General features: G+C 36.9%; 3 protein-coding genes across 6 annotated transcripts; 2 read left to right on the top strand and 1 right to left on the bottom strand.

Annotated features, from left to right (window-relative positions):
• Nucleotides 1–29: 29 nt before the first annotated feature.
• On the bottom strand, nt 30–3,558 carry LOC145959974 (ubiquitin carboxyl-terminal hydrolase MINDY-3 homolog). The gene is made up of 5 exons (XM_083079187.1): nt 3,221–3,558; nt 2,469–2,868; nt 2,041–2,309; nt 1,596–1,893; nt 30–1,456 (listed from the first exon to the last, which is right to left on the bottom strand). Exons 1-5 carry the CDS (start codon nt 3,324–3,326, stop codon nt 1,150–1,152), a joined length of 1,380 nt encoding a protein of 459 aa, XP_082935313.1. The 5' UTR covers nt 3,327–3,558; the 3' UTR covers nt 30–1,149.
• LOC145959975 (uncharacterized) lies at nt 3,536–10,053 on the top strand. 4 transcript variants are annotated; one of them, XM_083079190.1, is made up of 5 exons: nt 3,536–3,640; nt 5,591–5,643; nt 5,716–5,908; nt 7,170–7,443; nt 7,528–10,053. In XM_083079190.1, the coding sequence occupies exons 3-5, from the start codon at nt 5,885–5,887 to the stop codon at nt 7,998–8,000; spliced, it is 771 nt and encodes a 256-aa protein (XP_082935316.1). In that variant the 5' UTR covers nt 3,536–3,640; nt 5,591–5,643; nt 5,716–5,884; the 3' UTR covers nt 8,001–10,053. The 4 variants fall into 4 exon arrangements, with proteins under 4 accessions (XP_082935316.1, XP_082935314.1, XP_082935317.1 ...); XM_083079188.1 differs by having other exon boundaries at nt 5,591–5,908; XM_083079191.1 differs by lacking the exons at nt 5,591–5,643; nt 5,716–5,908 and having other exon boundaries at nt 3,547–3,640.
• A 5,205-nt stretch (nt 10,054–15,258) lies between these two features.
• Nucleotides 15,259–22,163, top strand: LOC145959976 (uncharacterized). Its single transcript, XM_083079193.1, has 3 exons — nt 15,259–15,398; nt 17,849–18,313; nt 19,260–22,163. The coding sequence occupies exons 1-3, from the start codon at nt 15,384–15,386 to the stop codon at nt 19,359–19,361; spliced, it is 582 nt and encodes a 193-aa protein (XP_082935319.1). The 5' UTR covers nt 15,259–15,383; the 3' UTR covers nt 19,362–22,163.
• Nucleotides 22,164–22,491: the final 328 nt, after the last annotated feature.

Here is a 22,491-nt window from a genome sequence, read left to right as displayed (position 1 = left end):
AATTGGGTTTTAATTATTGCAAAACAAAGTCAGATTGCAATAACTATTTTTAATCAAAAGTAGTAAGTTTATTTAACATTGCTGCATTTTTGCAATAGTTATATAAAACAAACATTGATTAAATAATCGTAAAAATTATTAAATAATATCTCAAAAAAGCGCCCTAATTTATATCTCACATGTTGATTTTTATAGAATTCATAGCTATGTATTGCTTGCTATACTTACTATCAATTAGAAAAAAAATACTTAAAATTTAATAATTTGATTGAAAAGGCGCTTTTCTTAAAGTACGAATCATATTTATGGCAAGAATTATAAAATAATAGCGCACGCAGAATTTAAAAATGATAGCGCGTCATATTTTTTTTTATATAATATATAATATATATAATTATATATATTATATAATATTGTATATTTTATCTATCATATAATTACACAACAAAATGAATTTTATTTAAGCTCGCCTAGAAACTATTTTTGTAAAATGTAACGAATAACTTTCTTATGAAGTAAACTGCACGAATAAATAGAATTTTTTTGAGAAACCTGTCTGATCTTTTAAGAACCTTGTCTGGTGTCATTATAATAAGCAGTCGACCATCGTTAAATTCTATTGGGTCGAAAAATTTCATTAAGGTATTTTCCCTTATAAAGTATAACTAGAGAAATAGAGATTGTAGTTTTGATAATACATAATAAATATCCTCATAAAAATAAATCTCAATCTCATTGACACAGACAGTGCGGTGCAATATTTTGACATTAAATGGCATAAAATACTTTTAATAAATTTTTACTTTGACCATATGTGTTACAAATACTATTATATTTCCGTGGAAATAAATAATATTTTATATTGGCAGGTGTATAATCAATATCCTTTATAGTATTCACCAATACGAATCAGAGGATGGCCGATTTGACTAGACTACGGGCTTAAAGTGGTAATTCTCTTTCTCTCAACGATATTCTATAGAAGCGTTCTTAAAATGGTAATTCTCTCTCTCTCTCTCTCTCTCTTTCAATGATATTCTATAGAAGCGCTCGGTCAAGTCATTCTATACGTTCGGCCCTATTGTGTTTGTGTTCCATGTATGTATATGTATGTGTTTATATTTATATATATATTACAGTTTATAAATTCTAATTTAAACTAGGATTCCGTCCTATGTCCCACTGTATCTCAATCCTTGGCCACTTTGTCTGCAGGACTGTCAGCATTGGATTGCTATCCATGATACACTTCACAGTGCACTCGAGTAATACCGCTTGTCCCATGTGGTACTTCACTCTATTTTCCGGATTGCTACGTTGCAGACCATTGTAGTGATACAAGACGAATGTATCTGGACACATACATGGTTCTTCGGGGAAAAATTCATCCATAAACAATGCGAGAAGAATTATTCCTAGATTTTCACTATCCAGTTTCCTTCTTATGATATTGACACTGCAAAAATATTTCAATGTTCAATGAAAATATTTTGACAGTCAAATTTAACACAAGTCACATACTTTTATCTTTTATGTAGTTTTATCAATGTACAATAGTAACGATATAAATGTATAGAGGAAACAAGAAAACGTACTATTCTGCATCAGTCACCAGCCCTAATTCCGCCATTACATTCTGCAGTTGATTTGCCGCGATAAAATTATTTCCTTCTGGATCGAAGCGTTTGAAAATTCTTCGTGCCTGTTCTGCCGGTGTTTCTGGACTCACTAATCGCTTTTCTGTAGAGAAAAGCACGGTTAAATGCGTGTCCGATCCCACCACCCAAATCGGATGCGAGGGTGACTTTAGAAATGTTCCCACTTCGCAATAACGTAAATGTTCCAACAGAGTCAAGAATCCCACTTTATTCTGTTTATCTATCCCACGTAATTCTGCAAAACATTTAATATGTAATGTATTAATGTAGAAAAAAAGATAATTTATACGCGCGTATTACATCAAGAAATAGATGAAATTGAATGAGATATGAATAGTTGTATTGTGTTTAAAAAAAAATAAATAAAATAAAGCCATCTCACTTAATCCACTAATGTCCTGATCGTGATCCCAAACATGACTAACTGCTCGACCAGTCAGCATTAAATTGATTAAATTTTGACTTCCATATCCATAGGTAGAATCAATCATGGGTTCTATGGGCTCCAACATTTCAAGACATATTTCTGAAGCTCCTTTTGTACACATCACTGTGTAAAGTAGCAACAATACACCATACTGATCTTTCAACATTCCAATTCGTTCTGTAAAGAAATCCTCCACATCATCGATGCTCCTTGTAATAAATATCCTGAAAGATAATAAATAAAATATAATTAATAATAAGAAATAAAATTTCCAGCATTAAGTATTAGAAAGAAAAGCTCCAGCATTAGTTCAAGATATATATATATATATATATATATATATATATATATATATATATATATATATCTTGGCATGAACGTACCTCAATTGAGAATGAAAAACTTCCGATTCCAATGACTCTTGTTTCGTAGCCTGTGTTTCACTAATTTGATTAACTTTGCTAGTATCTTGGTCTGAATTTATTGCGGCTTCCATCAATTTAGTATCGGAACTTTCTTTACCAGATGCAAAATCATTGGAATCATTGACATATACTATCGAATACTTAGGATCTCGAACATTGACGGCTTGATTTATAATTTCAATCATAGCTTTCACAAGTAACTGATCACACTTTTTGGCCTGGATAGTCTTCCAAGTTACAACATCACTTTCCAATAGCAACTGTTTCAAGATAAATGCTTGAACCGAAGCTATAACGGCGCAAGGTCCTCCTTCTCTCTGTACAAGTGCGGTAGGTTCATCTATACTGAAGTAAAAGCCTGTAAAAAACGATAATTATTAGATAGCTACTCTAGGAAATAATAACGATGTAAGTTCAAAATATTTCATTATGAGTTTTATAACGTGATTTTATATCATTCATCATCTTCTAAACGTTATTCAGTATTAAATTATCAAATTGATCAATTTCACAGGATTGCAAAGAAAGTCTTGGGAGAGACTGCGGAATAACATGAAGGATATCGTGAGAAGCGAATTCCCAAGCCTTCTTCAGTGAAAATGATTACAAATATCACTGCTCATCGGCCATTACACCGATGTAACATGACGTATGCGCGATTTTATCTGCCTCCGAGAAACTCAATCGTCCAGGATAATATTCCTCGTTACCTTGCGCCCATCGCTTAAAAATGTCCTCCTTGACGGTCGAACCCCAAAGGAGCATTTTGATGTTTTTCAGGAGCTCATCGTCGCTTGCGGTGACATTTTCGGCCATTATCTTTCAGATGCGTACGATATACGGGAGGTTAAAACGCGCCGTGTATACGAATTTTATCTGGCGATGATCATAATATCACTCTCGACGACTTTTACGCTGGCTTCTCGTGGGATTCGCGAGGATTATCCGTCACATATAGGGGCACCACTTCGATAACCTATTATGTACAACAGACAACTGCCAAGTACGCCGCCATTTTGATCGGTCTTTCCTTCAGCTGAAGTTCGCTCTGGACCATAGACTTGAAACTAGACGTGAAACTTGGGTAGACGGAGACCTTTACGAGAAGAAGCTGATAATAGCGATAACAGGTACTAATTAGCATAAATGACATATACCTGCAACCTTATAGAATGATACTTTTTTTATTAATGTAACATTCAGGATTATGATATATTGTATATATATATATATATATATATATATATATATATATATATATATATATATAGGGTTGTAATATTAATATGCGCATCGTCAATATTTTTATCGAAAACAAAATTACTGACCGTGGAAAATCCTTTGAGAACTTTTTTCTCATTTTCTTTTCTCATGAATAAATAATAAAAACTAATTTGATTGTAATAATTTTTATATGAATTCAGTTGTCCAAAACGAGTTTATCCTTTATAGACGAAAATGAAATTTCCGCATCAATGTGAAAGACTCTTTTTAAATGATAGTCGATGTATCGAAATATCTTCTTGCGAGAGCTGATACATTTTCTCTTGTATATATTTGTATCAATGAATTGTCGCACAGATGATAAATAAATTATACAATAAATATTATTATAAATATTATTATAAAAATTATAATTATAAGTTATAATAATAATTATTATTATAATTTACAATAATAAAAATTATTATTTTAATTATAATTATAATTAAATAATAATAATAATTATTATTATTATTATTAAATATACAATTTTTATTACATGTATATATTTATTTTTATTATTATATATTTAATTATTATATAATATGTAATTTTATTATATTATTATAGTATATTATTATATTATATTATTATATTATTATATTATATTATAGTGATAATTATTATTTTACATAAATCAACTCTAATTTTATGTATCATGCTCTTTCCGGCTTTCTTTGTATGTCTCAGTTAAGACATTCGCACAATTATTATTATCACTTTAAGATATAAACATGCGCGTGTCATATACGCAATTTTCTACGTGCAATATTTTAAACGCACGGATCTCTTTCATCGAGGATTAAAGGGCTATTGAAATAATTTGTCGAGAATTCTATTTCATCGTTTCATTTTATTTAAAAATAACCCACACAGAAAATAATATCTATTAGATATCTATTAGATATTCTCAATGGGCATTAGGGATATCCACGAATATACAGGAAACATTTATTAGACGTGCTTTAGATATCCAGATGTTCGCCATTCGAGAACTCATAAATATCCATAGGATATCTACATAAATATCCGCTAGATATTCATACAATATTTAGTGGATATTTCTGTAGATATCCATTGTATGTATACTGGATATTCATCAGATTTCTGCGTGGATATTTATTCAATGTTCCATAAATATCTACAGGATATGTAAACCAATATCCTGTAAATATCTATACAATATTCAGTGGATATTTATTATATATAGATACATTTATTACGTATATATTGATAATTATTTTTGAATGGATATTGATTTAATGTTTTATATATAGATACCATATATAACGGAATTTAAAAAAAAGTTAACCGTCTGCGGCCTTATACACTGTCTTAGATGGATCCCACTTTCGGGTTACGCGTTTTCCTTTTCACCACCTAGCGGCGAGGCGTGAAGCTCGTGGAAGTATATGAATATCCATTGGATATCTTTGGTAGATTTTCAGTAGATATGGATATGTGGATTTTATATGGATGTCCAGTGGATTTCTTTGATAGATTTTCAGTAGATATGGATATAGGGATTTTATATGGATATTCAATGGATATCATCATTGGTTATTCAGGAGATATAAACATTTTAGACATCTTTTAGATATCTATTGGTTATCCATAGTGGATATGGACATTAAATGGATATGTAGATATTCAGTAGATATCCATTAGATATTTTCTTCTGTGTGGGCGTACACTTGTCGTAAAAATCGCCTGACGCGAGAGTTGTATAGTTACATATATGTATAATCACAATACTTGACGATATGATGGATAACTTCTTGTACTTAATACATTCTGTCCGTTATTGCTCGTAATAGGGCTCGTATTCCGAGTGAAAGTCACGGCTCGTAAATCTACGGCGGCGGAGAAGGTAGGCATTCCGTGATGGCTCGACATGGTAAGCGATTGGAATTCCAAAGAAAGTATTTTTTTCGCGGGAAAGAGGAAGACAACGATAGAGACGAGTCCTTTAGAGGCGCTTTGGAAAGCTCCAAAATAATGGAAACAAGATCTAATCTAAGGAGTGGAAGGTCTCTCGAGATGATTGTTCCGTTAGCCAGTCAGTCGACGACCCGATCAGGAGCTAATGTAAACTGAAACATCGCGGAAACATGTTTCTCGAGATGCGGATAAAGGCGAGTGTGTCAGTCAGCGTTTTCTTTTTTTTATATATATATTTTGTAAATTTTTCATGATAATATTTTACATATAATTAATTCGTAAAGTTTTCGTGATACATTTTTTTCTTTTCATCGTTGATTGCGAATCGCGAGAAAAACGTGTCGTGGCGACGAAGACACGTAACGTTTTACGCAGACCCGTCGACGAGAAGTTATTTTCTCCTTGAGCGCTCGCCTCGCTACGCTAATCGCGTAGCGTAATTAGATTCTACCGGGCCTAATGAGTCATAACTGTCAGTACGGAGATCGCGAGATCGACGTACATGCTTTTTGCTGGCGAGTTCTTATGATCCCACTTATAGAAGCGGAATAACGAGATTTTACACACGGAAGTGTGTATGTGTGTGTGGTTGTAACTTTTCGGAAGCTCGTTCCATGTTACATTCTAATTGAAGCGACCCCGGCAGCTATTCATATATATATATATATATATATATATATATATATATATATATATATATACATATATTATATACACGATGAATAAACTTCAAGTCTCGTCTCATCGGTTAATCTTGACCGAGCGTGTTAATGTCAAAGGAGTACACCGGAAGCACATTCGCACATGAGTAATGACCTTCCGTGTAGCGCTTTCAGCTTGAGAAGCGATCCATTCATATAATTTTGCTGGCAATTACAGAAGTAATATCGGAGAAAGGTATCTTTGTTATATAAGAGATGGTCTCTCATTGTCAAGCCGGCAAAAGTGCAAGTCGTAGCGTTTGCAAGCACGTGAATGGATACGTGTAACGCGTGCGAGTCTCTAAACACTTCAAAAAATTTATTGAATTTAACTAACATACACATACACATATTCGCGGTTACGGTCTCCTCAACGTTATTTCTCTACCGCATATTTTCCTCTATATGTTTGCATATTTCGAGGTGCCATGGTATGGTATGGTATGGTCCATCATAGATCGGTGAACCGTGTCGATTGTGGCCTGCTTTCGCTTTTGTGGTGTCGAAAGAATGCAATGAAATAAGTTTAGAATCTATACACATATACATATATACATATATGTATGTAAACATACTCATGGAACCAGTAACGTTCCAGCATTCGTCGAGGTATTTGCTTGTAATTTACGAGTATTATTTGAAAATAATAATTCAGATACATCCTTCGATTTAAAAGTGAAACGCCGAGAATACCAAGCGATAGAAGCGAGTCTTACGAAACGTTTGCATTAAAGTATGCTTATCATTTCCTCAGATTACGTCATTACTACTCCTCGGCTGTATCGCCGTACAATCGATCTATTTAACCAGGGAACCGATATCAGACGACGAAGAGACGACTATCGAGGATGATCATTTTAGAATGAAAATTTGGACATCGGATCCGACGAAGATTATCTTACCGTCCAACTCAAATCAACGAAAGTATCCGGTATGGAGGAGCGACATGTATCAGAGATTGAAGATAAGGTCGTTAGAAATTCGGCCATTGGCCACAAAGGAGGACGACGGCGGGGAGAAACCGAGAGGTGAGAGAGAAAGATTTTTCGTGCGCGGAGATCACGCTGCCTGGTGAAAATATTATTTCATAAGACTTCTTTGACCTTATGCAGGTCAGCAGGTGAGCAAGGTTTCACAGCGGGAGATGCCTCGTGTCAACGCGGAGGTCGGCACCGACTATGACGATCACCGGGAACGGAATTACGTCAGGGTCGTGCAAGGTGAAATCTTCCGTACGACTGACGAAAGGAATCCGCTGGTCAAGGAGGAGGAGGTCGACTTGGGTTTCCTCGACGACCTTGGCGGTCTGGCTCCCTATTTGCCAGATACCAAGGATAGCAGTGTTCCTCTGAACAAGGAAGAGTCTTCTGGCGGTTTCTTCAACTGGCTTCTGTCGATGTTAGGATTGACTTCTCCCGTCGTGGATGAGAAAATCAAGGACGAGGAATCTACTGAGCCAAAATTTAACAGGTCAACCTCGGCGTCTTCTGGCAGCTTCTTCAACTGGCTTCTGTCGACGTTAGGATTGACTTCTCCCGTCGTCGATGAGACAATCAGGGACAATCAGGGACAAGAGATCCACTGATCCGAAATTTAACAGGTCGACCTCGAACGAGTCGGAAAAATTAGGTGAAAATCGATGAGAAATAGATGAAAAAAGATGGTTTTCCTGCCAAAACTCAAAATTCGATACGATGCTGAGAAATTGGCTAAGAATCGACGGAGGGTACCCGATTGACCACGTCGCCAATTGGCCAATTCAAAATAGGACTCTCTGATTGGTTAATCATTGCTGGTTACCCTAGGCACAGGTCGATATAATTGACTGTGGTCAATCGCAACGTGGTCAAACGGGATACTCCCAGAATCGATCCTGAAATCAAAACCGCCAAATGGGATCAGTTCAACATGACGTTATATATCCTCTCTCAAAATATATCCTCTCCATTGATCGTTTTAAGATTTCTCCCCCGATCGCTACATCGCATGATAATTATTATCAATTTGTAGAAAATATGATAATTATTATCAATTTGTAGAAAATATAAACTCGCGAGACCAATCCACCAATTCGAGATGCCGACTTTCATGGAAATAGCGACGTAATTAAAAGTATAATAGAAAGTCAAAATAAAACAATACAATGAAATAGTACGACGTAAGCGGATATTCAAAGATGCATCGATCGAATAATTTTACCGACGAGCCTACCGCAGGTTAATTGACATCTCGATAAGTATAGAATTACATGCTACTCGAAATTAATTTAACGCTCGGTTGATAATTGTGCCATTTGTAGATGTAGACGAAGATTTCTTGATTTCTTAATTACGTAGAATGAAAGCGAGTGTAATTAAATGAGCATTTTATCACATGCGATCAAATGTGATCAAATAGAACAGTCTCATCGTGTGAAAAATGTACATATTGTTTTCTTTTAATTTTTTTACATAAAGATAGTACATTTTTCAATGAATTATAGATATGTTTGCGGCATATTTTTTAGACGACAAAATCTTCTATACAGATCTATCCGTATATTATATTAAAGCATCTGAATCGCAGCGCAACGTTTGAGAGTTTTCTGATGCTTTCGCAAGTTTCAACGATGTTATGCGCGTATGGTGAAATTCGTACGGTGAAATTTATCCGGTAAATCGGGCACGAGACGGAGGAACGCATTGCCGAACAGGTGTCCCGTTTTACGATCAGATAATTCGTGATATTCGATATATACATTTATATGACGTATCACACGCCTCTCTCTTTCTCGCTCTAAGTCGGAGAATCTATACAACTTGGAATAGATTAACGGTATTTGCATACCACCGGAAGTATAACGAATGTATAACGATTCGAACACACGTAAGAGTTATTACACGGCGAGAACGATGCGAGAGGAAGGAGAAAAAGGAAAACGGATCGCAGGCCGCATTCGCAGAGATTACTGGGGGGAGATTAGGCGAAAGAAGAGATAAGCCGCACACAACACACGGAGTGTGTATATGTTCCGGTTTAGCGGTCCGGTATTCGTTGGCGAGACGTGCGAATCGCGAGCTGTTGCTTGGTTTTGCAACGCGGAGCGGCTCGCGTACTCGCCGTAATTAGTTTGACTTTCACCCATCGCGCTCTACCGTCCGTCCAAGTGGGCGGCCATGGTTGAGGACCTATGAGGCCTCGATCGGGCCAATCGAGGTTCGGTCGGCGCGACTTTTTTCACACGAAGAAGACAGGAGCAGATTTTGAAATCGATACGCCGCATACATATATACAGGGTGTTTCTTAATAAGTGCGAAAAATTTTAGATGATTCTTTGTCGAAAATTAAGGGGGGTTTTCATATAAACATTAAAAAGTTCTAATAAAAAATTGAATAGGGGTTGCTAGTTTCATCCCTTTATAACAATACAGAAGGCTGAAAAAAATATTAATAAATAACCTTTTTACTAATAAAAAATATCCTCCTAATTTCATTTTTTTTAATTTGTTCCAAATTTGAGCAAAAAATAAAAACCTAATTTTTACTCCCATTTTTGGAGGAGTGTAACTCCACAGAGAGGGATGTAGGAGCATATGTATATGAAAAAAAACCCTCTTAATTTTCGACAAAGAATCATCTAAAATTTTTCGCACTTATTAAAAAACACCCTATATATATATAGGGTGTTTCTTAATAAGTGCGAAAAATTTTAGATGATTCTTTGTCGAAAATTAAGAGGGTTTTTTTTCATATACATATATATATATAAATTCATATATATATATATATATGAAATATATATATATATATGTATATGAAAAAAACCCTCTTAATTTTCGACAAAGAATCATCTAAAATTTTTGGCACTTATTAAGAAACACCTTATATATATATATATATATATATATATATATATATATATATATATATATATATATAAGGTGTTTCTTAATAAGTGCCAAAAATTTTAGATGATTCTTTGTCGAAAATTAAGAGGGTTTTTTTTCATATACATATATATATATATATTTCATATATGTATATATATATATATATATATATGTATATGAAAAAAGACCCTCTTAATTTTCGACAAAGAATCATTTAAAATTTTTCGCACTTATTAAGAAACACCCTATATATATATATATAGGCCAAGGGCGCGCGCGCGTCAATTCCTTGGCTTTCTTTCTCTCCGAGATAAATATTATCGTCTCCATTATTATCGTATACATTACACGGATCGCAAGCCACAAGGGAGAGCCTCGAGTCCCATAATCGATAACGATTTAAATGTCGGCAACATATTAATAGAGAGATAATCCGACAGCCTTGAGAGCTGCTGTCGAAAGTCTCTTAGATTCTTTGCGGTTTCGAAAGATTAGGAGAGTGTGATTTTTTTATCTGAGAATTTTTGGATCTCTAACGATTGAATATTTACACACATATATGTATATATATTTGTGTGTATATATGTATGTATGTATATCTAAGGGTGGGCGAGAGAAAAGAGGCGCCGGTATAATGCGATTTCGACATTCGGAGAAGATTATATGAACGTCGTGTCGCGGAGAAACCTTTTGCCATTTTTTATACTCTTAGAACTATTCTTTTGAAATTTACGTGTATTACGGATCTCCTGGCAGATGTCCAGGTGCGCGTTTAACATTATAAGATGCTCCTAGTATCTTACACCGCGACTCTACGCATCGTATTGTGACATCAGAAGCGAAAAGCCGTGTGTTTCTTGCAAACGATAAATCAAGATTAAAAAAAAAAACAAAGTTTGCGATTCGCATTTGAAATTTGTAATAAGCGCTTTAAAAAGACGCCAATGACACTCTGTCTTTTCGATTCGTGGATCAACAGATAATTCTGATTGATTATCACAAGCGATTCCTTTTTGCTGAAATTTCGCTTTATTCGCTTTTTGCTTCAATGACAGATTAAAAATGAAGTTTTCTCCAGATCTCATTAATCGTACTATCAAATATTTAAAATCAGTTAATTTACATCGATTGTATTTATAGAGAGAGAAAAAAAAATTCATTCGTAATCCGACGTAGTCGCGAGAAATCGTGTTATTAAGCGAACGTGTTAAAACGCGGGCCTAATTGATCCTTGGTATTATATCCGAGGCAGGTGAGAATGCGTTTTCGAATATGCGGACTCGACGCTTACAATAGAAGGGAATCCGGAGTAGTCGTCCGAGATTAAGAAAACAGCTCCGATCTATCTCGGCAACGATCTCTCTCAATCTCTCGAACGGCGCCGGTGAAACTCATCGTCCACAACGAATGCGACGACGGCCATTAGTCGCGTAACTTTCGTGCGAAAATCGTATAATGTTATTAATTAGAATCGACATTTGACAGGTACGTGACAGGTCCATCGCTTTCGCTAGGCACTTTGTCGAGGCGCGAATCGATTTTTACATTTTTTTCCAATTACGAGATTAAACGTTGAGCAATCGACCTCTTATCTCTCGAAGGCAAGATCGAGTCGGGATTTATTAGGCGCGAATTATCGCGCCGATTATATCACTTATAGCTAATTGTTTACGAGCGTCTATTACGATTTCTCGTTTGTAATAACCGGGGAAAATAAGCGTCGATGGTTTGATAGATGAAGATAGGGAAGAGGGAGGCAATTTTGAATCACGCAATCGCACCGTCTATAGGGGTGGGTAAAGTATCCGCGTCTTACATATATAATAAATGATATATGTGTATGTGTTTGCGCTAAGAGAGCTGCGTCATATCATGTACATGTAATATTACACAGCGAGTACGTTCACTCGCGTTCGAGGCGAGGAGCGACGTAAAATTTATGTAGCGTCGGATTTATGCGCTCGCGATTCGCTCTGATACCTTCGCCCTGATATCGTCGCGAAGATGTACGTACTTAACGCGATCGCGATAAGGAGAAGAAAAACGAATTCCGACCGGATATTCAGCGAATCTTCTCTTGGCGAGCTTTCTACGTGAACGAAATCGTAAAGAATCGAAAAATTCCCCCCTCTTTTTATCTACGTAATTAAGAATATCGAATCTTGGGCGGACTGATCGAGTTTTTAACACGCTTCATTGATGTCAAATTAAACATTGGGTTTTCATTGTACGGGGATTTTATTATATGGAATGAGTCATTTATTTTGTAACCGATTGGTTTGCAACTTTATTTTCGAGGGGGGTATGATTAAAGCAAATTTAAAGGACTTTAAATGACAATAGAAATTAAATGACAAGTTATTTCAAAGATTTTGAGTCTTTTTACTTAACTGTATGCCTTGTATTTAAATTTAAAGAAATAATGTTTTTTGGAAAATTGCACATCGGAAAAAATTTTATAAATCTGTCTTTTTTTATAAAAGTTATGATAATAATAAAAAAATAACGTCTATTGGAAATAAAAAATTACATTTATCGTGCAACTTGCTCGCGACATATATTTATAATTAACTTCTCTTTATATTTAATGAACTTCTATCGCTTTCATGTTGTTATATATGCACATATATATTTTGTCACATCTTAAGAATATTTTATATAAAAGATATGCATCTCGGCAATTGTATAAAAATCGATATAGTGTGTACAGTTTATTATTTCTAATTGGCGTATTTCTTTACATAAAAAAGATACGATGAAAAATTAAACAAAAGCAACAATTAAGAAATAAGAAATAAGAAATAACGCTTATAATAATTCCTTTTTTATTTTTTTGAAATAAATTTTTTTCATGTGTAATATTTAACATGTATAATAATTCCTTTTTAATTTTTTTTTAAAGATATTTTTTTTCTAATACAACATGCATATTTCGGCACACGAGGACCACACTGATCTACATCATCCTCGACTTCCGTTCGCCGCGCGATATATCCGACGAATAACTTCGCCGGTCAAGCGCCCGAGGATGAAATCAGAGTGAAATGCTCTCCGCGCCGTGCGACGCATATCAAGACTGCGACTCTTCAAAGCGCATCACGATCCTACGGCGATACACCGTACGTTTACGAATGCCGGTCATATCCCTCCAACATCGCGATCGCGTAACGCGCGACGACCACCGGCAAGAGGTGAATTCGCACGTCCCGTTGCTCTCCTCCCGCGTCCAGGCCGCGGACGATGACGACGATGTCGTCCGGATAATCGCACGGCAACAAAGTACATGTACGTGCGTTTTACTCGCAGAAGAAAGTATACATTGGGTAACGAAGCGATCGTCCAACGTCCGGTACATACACATACACACGCACACACACACACATATATTTATATATATATATATGTATAATGATAGCGGGGGGAGAGGTCTCTCCCTCCGGGTGTAGATAATGAGTTTTGCTCGAGTGTCGGATCGGTTTGCGTACAGTAGCCGCGGTTTTCTTTTTTTTTCTCACACGTCTTCTCTGTCTCTAAACTCCGATTTGCTATGCAAAGCAAATAATGAATAATTCATTAATTGGTATCCTATCGATCGAGAGTAGGTAGTTATGTCAAGAGCGATTTCGCGCACGGCATTCCCATCGGTTACGATATGCGCGATGAATAATTCACCTCTACAGCATTTTAGGCACCTACCGAGTCAATCGGATATTTAAATCGGCACGCACGCGTCTTCCTCCCTCCCCACGCAATAGTAAAGTATAGTTTTTTATTAACTCGTGATGTGCGGGGGAGGGAGAGGGCGCGCACTCGAGTCGTCCAGAAATATCTTTTCACGCATTTTACGTAATGCGTACGTATGCGGTAACCGCATACGTCGGTACGAAGAAAGTGAAAAGTATTCCAGCATCATCTCCAGATGATACTATTTTTATCGCTCGCGAGAATCTCCATCTCGCTTTAAATTCTTTTCAATCTCGCGGAATCCTAATTACTTGACGTTTCCGCGTGAACGATAAAAGCCGACGTAATTAGCCTCTAACACGCGAAATTAAAGAACGAGAGACGATTTGTCGTAAATTTTACTTGTTCTTTTTACTTCTCGATTTTCACTAAATTTATAATTGACTTTATACGCGTACTTTTTTTCTCGCGCGCGAACAAATGGAAAAAATCGGAGGGTTCGCGAGCAAGCTTCAATTTCATCAGCTTTTTCTTCTTAGTCCTTTTGTTCGTGTCCGAACATAGTGATCTCTCTCTTTCATATACCTGTGTTGCGCACCAGATTATCACACGTATATGGGACCTACAGTTTAATGCTGATTCCGAACGGCTGAAAAATAGAGAGATTCTCTTGGCAAGATTTCTCGGTGGTTTGCCAGTGCCTTCCGAGAGAGGAGCGAGCGTATACAATTTTTCGGTTCTATCGGGAATCGAACCCGGGACCTTTGGCTTTGTAGACTAGTGCGCTATCTACTGTGCCACGCTTCACCCAAAAATCAGCTACATTACAGTAATTAATGATCTTAATAAAAATCTAGATTCCGCAAAACACCCCTGTCAGGGAGGTTGCGTTGTCATCGATATAATCGTTGCAAGAAAATCGACTTTCATCTCGATGATACGCGGAAGAAAAATATCGGTCAAGCGACGTCAGCTAGGCGGTAAATTGTTCCGCGGGACGATGAATCTTCATCTCGAGTACTTTCATTTTCTCCGTGCCATGCCGTGTCGCACCTCTGGGATTCTCGACCGGTATGTCGAACTCCATTGAAACGACCGGCGAGAAGGAAGCAATAGATGACGACGCGAAAGAAGAAACCCCCTGAAGAGAGGGACGCGTAACGACAATGACGACGACGAAGAAGAAGACGACGACGATGACGTTACCACCGTCCACCTTCCTGTGCCTTCCTTTTCCGTAGGTAGGTAGGTACGTATCCCCTCGATGGCCTCTATAAAAGTTCGGAAGAGCCTCGATCGCACGCCACACGCGTGAAAGCTCGCAAGTGAAACGCCGCCCGCTCGACACGTTCCTCTTTTTCTACGTGCCTTACATTTCGGGAGTACCACCTGAATCCGATACACACGTAGGAGAAATGCGGACCGTCGCAGTAAGTAAACGCGTGTCAAAAATAAATCTTCATTATTATTCGATATACTTCGCTTCAGGAAAGTCCTCGAGTTTCAAAGACGCCGAATTAAGGATATTTTTGGCGCTTATCTTTTTCTTTTTTTTTTTTTATCGGTGCCACATTTCGAAAAACGTTAAACGAGGGACGTTTCAATTGAATTATTATATATCGCACGAGGGTGATTGATGCGAGCAATAAAATATAAGACGTTACGCTATCTTACGCGCACGTTACACACAAGGTGTACGCATTTTATTTATGATTATTCGTCGATCGCGTGCTTAATAAAGAGGCATTTTATTACGGCTATGTAATATATTATTTGCGAGGACAAGTGTAACTTTATCGAATTGAACCTTTGCATTATTTACACTTGAAGCGCTATAAATCCGAAGCTTAAGCAAGTACCTGCTACCTCTTCTTCTCTTCTCTTCTTTCAAGGGACACTCAAAACCGGTTGTTAAGTTTAAACGTCGATTGGCGCAATCCTTTTACCGAGTAACGAGCGATCGAGTGACCAGGTGCATTATAACGGGAGTAACTTTCGGTTCGTCCTTGCGAAATCGCACGGTCATCGAGACATTCCGATTGCCCGTCTCTCCCATCTCTTCCTCTCAAATCGTTCGTCATTTTTCTTGCCGCGTCGATCAAAAAAAAAAAGCATACGATCAACAAATTGATGCGAGAAAAATATTTGTCGAAAGACATTCGCTTTCTACTCGAGTAATACAGATCTTGCTCCGTTGGCGAGTCTGCGCGTTTACATCATCACGGGTTCCAGTGACCGAGCATCTGCTTCTTCTTCTTTTTCTTTTTTTCTTTTAGACGATGGAAAGTGACCCGGCACGTTTTTCCCGCCGTGAAAAGAGAGAGGGAGAGAGAAAGAGAGACTGAGAAAAAAATCTCTCAAACGTGTCCCCGCGCATCGCGTATGAATCCCGCGGATTCGAAGCAACTTGCAACCGCGGTGTAAAAGTAAAAGGGGGATCCTCCCGCGCCCCCCGCCCCCTCATTCACCGACACGGTCTTGATAATTACAGCGCCAAGGAAAATAGCGAAAGCAGAGCCCCTGCTCTCAAAGTCTCCCGACACCGCCGCGCTCTCAAAGCATCATGATTAAACGATCGCGGGTCGTTAAATGAGTAGGAAGCTTCGCTCGAGCGAAGTGAGGTATCGCCCACAGGTACATTGACAGCATATCGTCCTCCTTCCGCGCTGACGCTGCGACATGGTGCTCCTCTCTCTCCCTCACTCCTTGTCCGGGAAATGTGGGAACGGAAAATGCTATTCTAGATCAATACACTTTCCCACGTCCCGCGGTGCGAAGAGAAATATCGCGAGTTGCGAAAACTCGCGAGGTCGCGACCGGTCGACTGACGGTTGAAGGGATCGACGTTGAAAAGCCCGCTAACGAGTTTCCTCGTGTTGCAAGAGAGTATTAGTCGTCTTTATCGGGAGGGAAATTGTACATTGTACGATTACGTGACTGCGAGTCAAAAGTCATGACAAGCCGCGACAATCGATCGCGGACGAATCGTTGATAACGATGGATCGCGCAAATCAAGAAATCTCCATTGCAAATTAGCTCCTTAACAAGCGACACGGCTTAGCGCGCATATTTCACCCATTCACGGACGATGCCATTTACACACACAAATATGTATATATTCCTATTCACACACCATTTGTGTTAAATGAACGTATAATTAACAATTTATTAATAATTCATCATATTAACCAATATATTATATGCCTCGCTATAACTTTCGCACGCGATGTATAACGAATTATAAAATTAACAATTGTTAATTACACGCTAATTTGACCCAAGTGCTATCTAAGTATATATTAAGAATGCCCTAATGTCCGCCTATTTTGGTTAATAGTAAATACTGAGAATATCTTGTAATATAATTCATATATGTAATAGAAATATTTTTAATAAATGCAGTAAACGGACACACTATTTCTCATTTTAATTTTAAATAATCTTTTTAGTATTCTGAATCCCAACAAGGAATCCAGAACAACTAAACTACTAAACAAATGAAAAATTTTAAATTAAGTCAGTTTATTATAAATTAAACTGACTAAAAAGAAAAAAGAAGAAACTTTGGAACTCAAGTTAGTATCAGTCCTTTATATCCATCTCACCGAAAATTAAGTACGAGTTTGGTGGCGCGCGTAGCGGCAAAATGAGGAAACACATGCAATATTATAGAATATCCTGAAAATATACGAGAAAGAATATACTAATACGAGATATGCAAAGTATATTCTGAGAATATATGAAAAATAATATACAACAAGAGATGTTATGAGATTATTCTCAGTATATTACATCTGTAACGTATATTTACAGTATGAGTATAGAATATTCGAATGATATCATGTGCTGTTAGGGTAACGATATTATTCTCTCATTTTAGAGCACGATTTTCGTGATCGCCTGTTCGTCGATCGCGTTGGTGATCGCCAAACCGGCGCCGGAGCCGCCGGTGAGCTCGTACTTCCCACCCTCCGGCGGGGGTGGTCCCTCCGGTAGCTACGGGCCACCCGCGGACCGTTATGGACCGCCGCAACAGAATCCGGTGGTCCACAAGCACGTGTACGTCCACGTGCCGCCACCGGAAGCGCCCGAGTACAAAGCGCCTAAGCACGTGCCGTTGCCGCAGCCGCCGCAGAAGCACTACAAGATAGTCTTCATCAAGGCGCCGACGCCGCCTACGCCGACCGCACCGCAATTGCCACCACTGCCGCAGCCGGATGAGGAGAAGACGTTGATCTACGTGCTCGTCAAGAAACCGGAAGAGGCGCCCGACGTCGTACTTCCGACGCAGGCGCCGACGCAGCCCAGCAAGCCCGAGGTCTACTTCATCCGCTACAAAACTCAGGTAGTCTTCTTTTCTTCTCTCTTTTTTTCTTTTTTTTTTGCGACTCTCGGTTCCCACTTTTATACAATCAAATTGGGACGCACGTAGACTAAGAATGTTCCTCCTTGTGAGGGGAATTAAAACGCAATATATATATTGTGCAATTTTTCAGTCGTTTTAAAACACGATGTAACAACCGCTAGAAAGCAGTCTATCGAGAGAGCCTTGGTTAAGCATCTCCTCGAATGTCCCAATGACGAAAGAGGAAAGTGTGGCGCCTCGCTTGCGGAATGTAAATTGCTCATTTTGGATGATAAAGCGAACGGGCATTTTTTCTTTCTTTTTTTTTTTTGCGTAGGAGTTATAGATGCGAATACCAGACATATCGTCAATGATATCCGCCCGTCATTTATTTCAGCAAGTTTACGGCCTCGTTTAGTTGGACCAATCATTTTTTTTCGCGTAAAAAATTGTCAAGATAATTGACATATTGACGACTTGAATAATTGTAGAAAGTTTCTCTCCTCGATTAGTATAATGATACTATTGGCATAAGCGAGCTGTTGAAATTTCTAGAATAAAGTCTCAGTCAAGACAGATGCAACTATTAATTACACTGCGCATCAGCTGCAGTTCTTTGTTGCAAAGGAAATATCTAATTATGTATATTTATTATTACGCATTAATCAAGCATCGATCGAGGAGTATCCTTTTACAGCATCAATCAATTATAGCTACTGAGAAATCTCTCTGGCTTAAATTGCCTCGGGCTTTACATCAGAATATATATGTACCGACGAGATTTAAATTGCGCGAGAGATTGTCTATCGAATTCTATCAAACTGCAATCGCGGAAAAGGTCACGATCGCGCGACGAACTACTAGTATAAAAATATTCTACGCGTGTGTCGTTTCTCCCTCTTTTTTTTTCATCTCCTTCATATATATTTATTTTCACGCATTACAGAAGGAATCACAGGGTGGCGAATACGGTCCACCGGGGCAACAACCGGGACAACCCATCGATAGTTATGGAGCACCACATCCGGGTCCCAGCGGACCGTATTAAATTGGTCGTTAAATAAATCGAGAATCGTGTGTCACGCCGTCCTCGAAACTCGGCCACCTTCGCTCGAGAGACGATTTCTCTATCTCTCGGAGATTATTCTCGATCACTTTTTTTCTCACAATGGATGCGGACGTGAATCCGGATACCCGGACACTTGGATCTTAATAACTGTAGGAGGGTTGTATATATATATATATATCTGTAATTCTGTATCTCGTAAGATAGACCGCATGGTGTTTAAAAGATGCTTAAGAGGCAGACGCTTCGTGTTGCCAAGTCTACTCGTACGCACACGTAGATATATGTACATGTGCGTGATCCTCGAATAACTGGCCGAGTACCGAGTACGCTCGTGTCCGTCTTAAAAAGATATCTTAAAAAGAGAAATGTGAAACAAATCATTTTATATGCGAGACGTCGATGTTTCTTTCGTATCTTTTAAGAAAATAATCGTAAATATACACTTTTTATATCAACTTTCAGTATTATTACATGTAATCACCTCGTGTATATCGCCTTTCTCTCTTTACTAACTTTATCCTTTGTTTCGCAAATTCTCACAATCCGCACAGCTTCTCATTCTAGCGTCTCTCATTAGTGATACAAAGTCGAAATTATTCATAGATCTAGCTCGCACTCGCAAATCCTATGCCTCTAACTACTTTCTTTTTTTTTTATCTTGAACGATGTTTCAAGTCTCAAAATGTTTCAAGTCTCTGTATCTCACTCGCAATCATTATTATGACTAAATTTGCAACAATTTATTATAACGCTTCTCTTAAAGATGTTTGAAAAAAAAAAACGTAAGATTAAGAAGTCAGATAAAATATTTGCAAATATATGCAACAGAGTGCAATTGTCCAAGTAGAATTTCATATTAGCGTTAAGTACGAAATATATATGTGATCCAGCAGGATTCTTATAATACTGTCAAAATTCATGCATTCGCGCTTATTAACTAGATGAGGATCTTACACTACGAACGTCAGCTTTAGATCGTTCTCTATTAGTTTCAATTCTAATAAACGCTATCAGCAAACGTGTATACAATTCCTGACTGCTATGTCCGCTATTTATATATATATATGTATATTCCTTTATATTCAAGTATCTAAAACTCTGTGTAAACCTGTACGCGCGACTATGTCAGAAATATCTTTGATAAATTAAGATCATAGGTGAAATATATATTATGAATTATTTGTCGATCTATAATTCGATCATTCGTAAATAGGAACGATAAAAGATCGAGCGATTGCAAGAAATATTAGTATCCGGGCACTCTTTTCTTATTTTTCATATATATATGTGTGTGTGTGTGTGTGCACATATATATGTATATAAATATTGGATTAGTAGCAACTATATTTCTAAATTTCGGCAAGGCTATATATATGTACTAATCCAATATTTATATATGTATATAAATATTGGATTAGTAGCAACTATATTTCTAAATTTCAAAGGCTATATGTGCGTAATGAGAACCGCAACACGGATAAATAGGTAGATCGTTGTTAGATTTTTATCTAAAAAAATAATTGCGAATGTATATATTAGATCGAAAATCGCTTTTGAATCGTTACTTTATACTGATCTAACGAAACACTGCAAGAAGGTATGTCCATACATACCTCCCCGACTAGAATCAATTTTAATCTATTATCATTATATGTGTATATTTACATTTCTAGAATAATTATAGCGAAACGCGGTTAAATCGTATTTGGATTGATAAAATGCAGCACTACAGTAAAATAGATACTTCAATCGCTCACTAGAGGAACGCGTATCCGAAAATACTGACCTACGTTGTTTTTGCGTGTTACATAGCTAACTTTCGCGCTTACAAAATCACGATATTATATCTCCCAGATATTTTCCGCAATGCAATTTCCCTGAATCTGTTTTAGTGGACGTTCTTATTGCAATATCTAAATACATAAATTGCTTTCTCTTTCGAGTCTCTCGGGAATATTGTGACATCCGGCTAACTTAGCCGCTGTAATTACGATATCGTTCTTATTATTATAAGAGCGTAACGCGTTTTAAAAATTACAATATTATCGGTGAAATATGTACAAGTGAGCAGAACCTTGATCGAATACCCTACGTACAGGAAAATAACAGGATTAAAGATGCAAGAACATACTGTTGTATAAAAATAATACTGTGAAATATCTAGAATTATTAATGAAACTTAAAAAAAAAATATGTACTAACATAAAAATTTTCAAATAACAGACACTCAAAATTCCCGACCAGCGGATTTTTTTTCTAAACAATGCATTAATTTGCAAATGGAAACGTTCTTAGCAGTATCACCACTTATATAGGATAATATTTCAACACTATCGCATTTTGTTTAAGCGTTATTTCATTTTAAGGATATTTAAAGGAAATTTCTCGCTCATGAAACTTAATCATCGAGATATTCAAGTGACGGAAATTCGGCAATTTATAGAATTCTCAACTATTGTGAAACGCGGTAGTGATAATAATGTGCTCTATACAGGGTGTCCCATTTTAATCGATCACTCCGAATAACTTTTTTAATTTTGATTGCAGAAAAAAACGTTTCAGACAAAAGTTATATGGTTTCAAGGGGGACATGAGACGGTGCCATTAGTTTGACCTTGAAAGAGTCAGCTGAAAGTCACGTGAAGGTCACCTCCAACTTTTTAAATGGGACACCCTATATGCTTTTGCATATTCTTGTAGCTCATCTCGAGAGCTTTCCAAAACACTATAATTAAGTTAGTTTTCATTAAGTACTTTCCGAGTTATGAGGCTTGAAATAATTTCTTAATTTTACATAAACTGTAAAATATCTTGTAAAATATTCATTTTTCGATTATCTTACTTTAATACTTTTATGTACAAAATAATGAGAGGAATCAATTGGTGTAAAGAAAACACATAGTTATTTTTAAGAAAAAAAATGTAATTTGTTAACTGCAAATTACATTTTTTTTTTCGAAACAATTATGTGTTTTCTTTACACCAATTGATTCCTCTCATTATTTTGTACATAAAAGTATTAAGGTAAGATAATCGAAAAATGAATATTTTACAAGATATTTTACAGTTTATGTAAAATTAAGAAATTATTTCAAGCCTCATAACTCGG

This window comes from Camponotus vicinus, unplaced genomic scaffold (assembly GCF_025532165.1).
Source record: "Camponotus vicinus isolate PSW18456_S1 unplaced genomic scaffold, iyCamVici1.0 SCAF_10, whole genome shotgun sequence".
Classification (NCBI taxonomy): Eukaryota; Metazoa; Arthropoda; class Insecta; order Hymenoptera; family Formicidae; genus Camponotus; species Camponotus vicinus.
This window is presented reverse-complemented; position numbering and strand designations above follow the sequence as displayed.

What these genes read in the sequence shown, in the direction of transcription:
- LOC145959975 (XM_083079190.1), top strand. Translation starts at nt 5,885, where the DNA reads ATGTTTCTCGAGATGCGGATAAAG. An exon ending in TTCTCGAGATGCGGATAAAG is followed by an intron (nt 5,909 to 7,169) that starts GCGAGTGTGTCA and finishes TCATTTCCTCAG; the next exon opens with ATTACGTCATTACTACTCCT. An exon ending in CGGCGGGGAGAAACCGAGAG is followed by an intron (nt 7,444 to 7,527) that starts GTGAGAGAGAAA and finishes GACCTTATGCAG; the next exon opens with GTCAGCAGGTGAGCAAGGTT.
- LOC145959974 (XM_083079187.1), bottom strand. Translation starts at nt 3,326, where the DNA reads ATGGCCGAAAATGTCACCGCAAGCGACGATGAGCTCCTGAAAAACATC. An exon ending in GTTTTTCATTCTCAATTGAG is followed by an intron (nt 2,310 to 2,468) that starts GTACGTTCATGC and finishes ATTATCTTTCAG; the next exon opens with GATATTTATTACAAGGAGCA. An exon ending in TCAGGACATTAGTGGATTAA is followed by an intron (nt 1,894 to 2,040) that starts GTGAGATGGCTT and finishes AATGTTTTGCAG; the next exon opens with AATTACGTGGGATAGATAAA.
- LOC145959976 (XM_083079193.1), top strand. An exon ending in TCATCCGCTACAAAACTCAG is followed by an intron (nt 18,314 to 19,259) that starts GTAGTCTTCTTT and finishes CACGCATTACAG; the next exon opens with AAGGAATCACAGGGTGGCGA.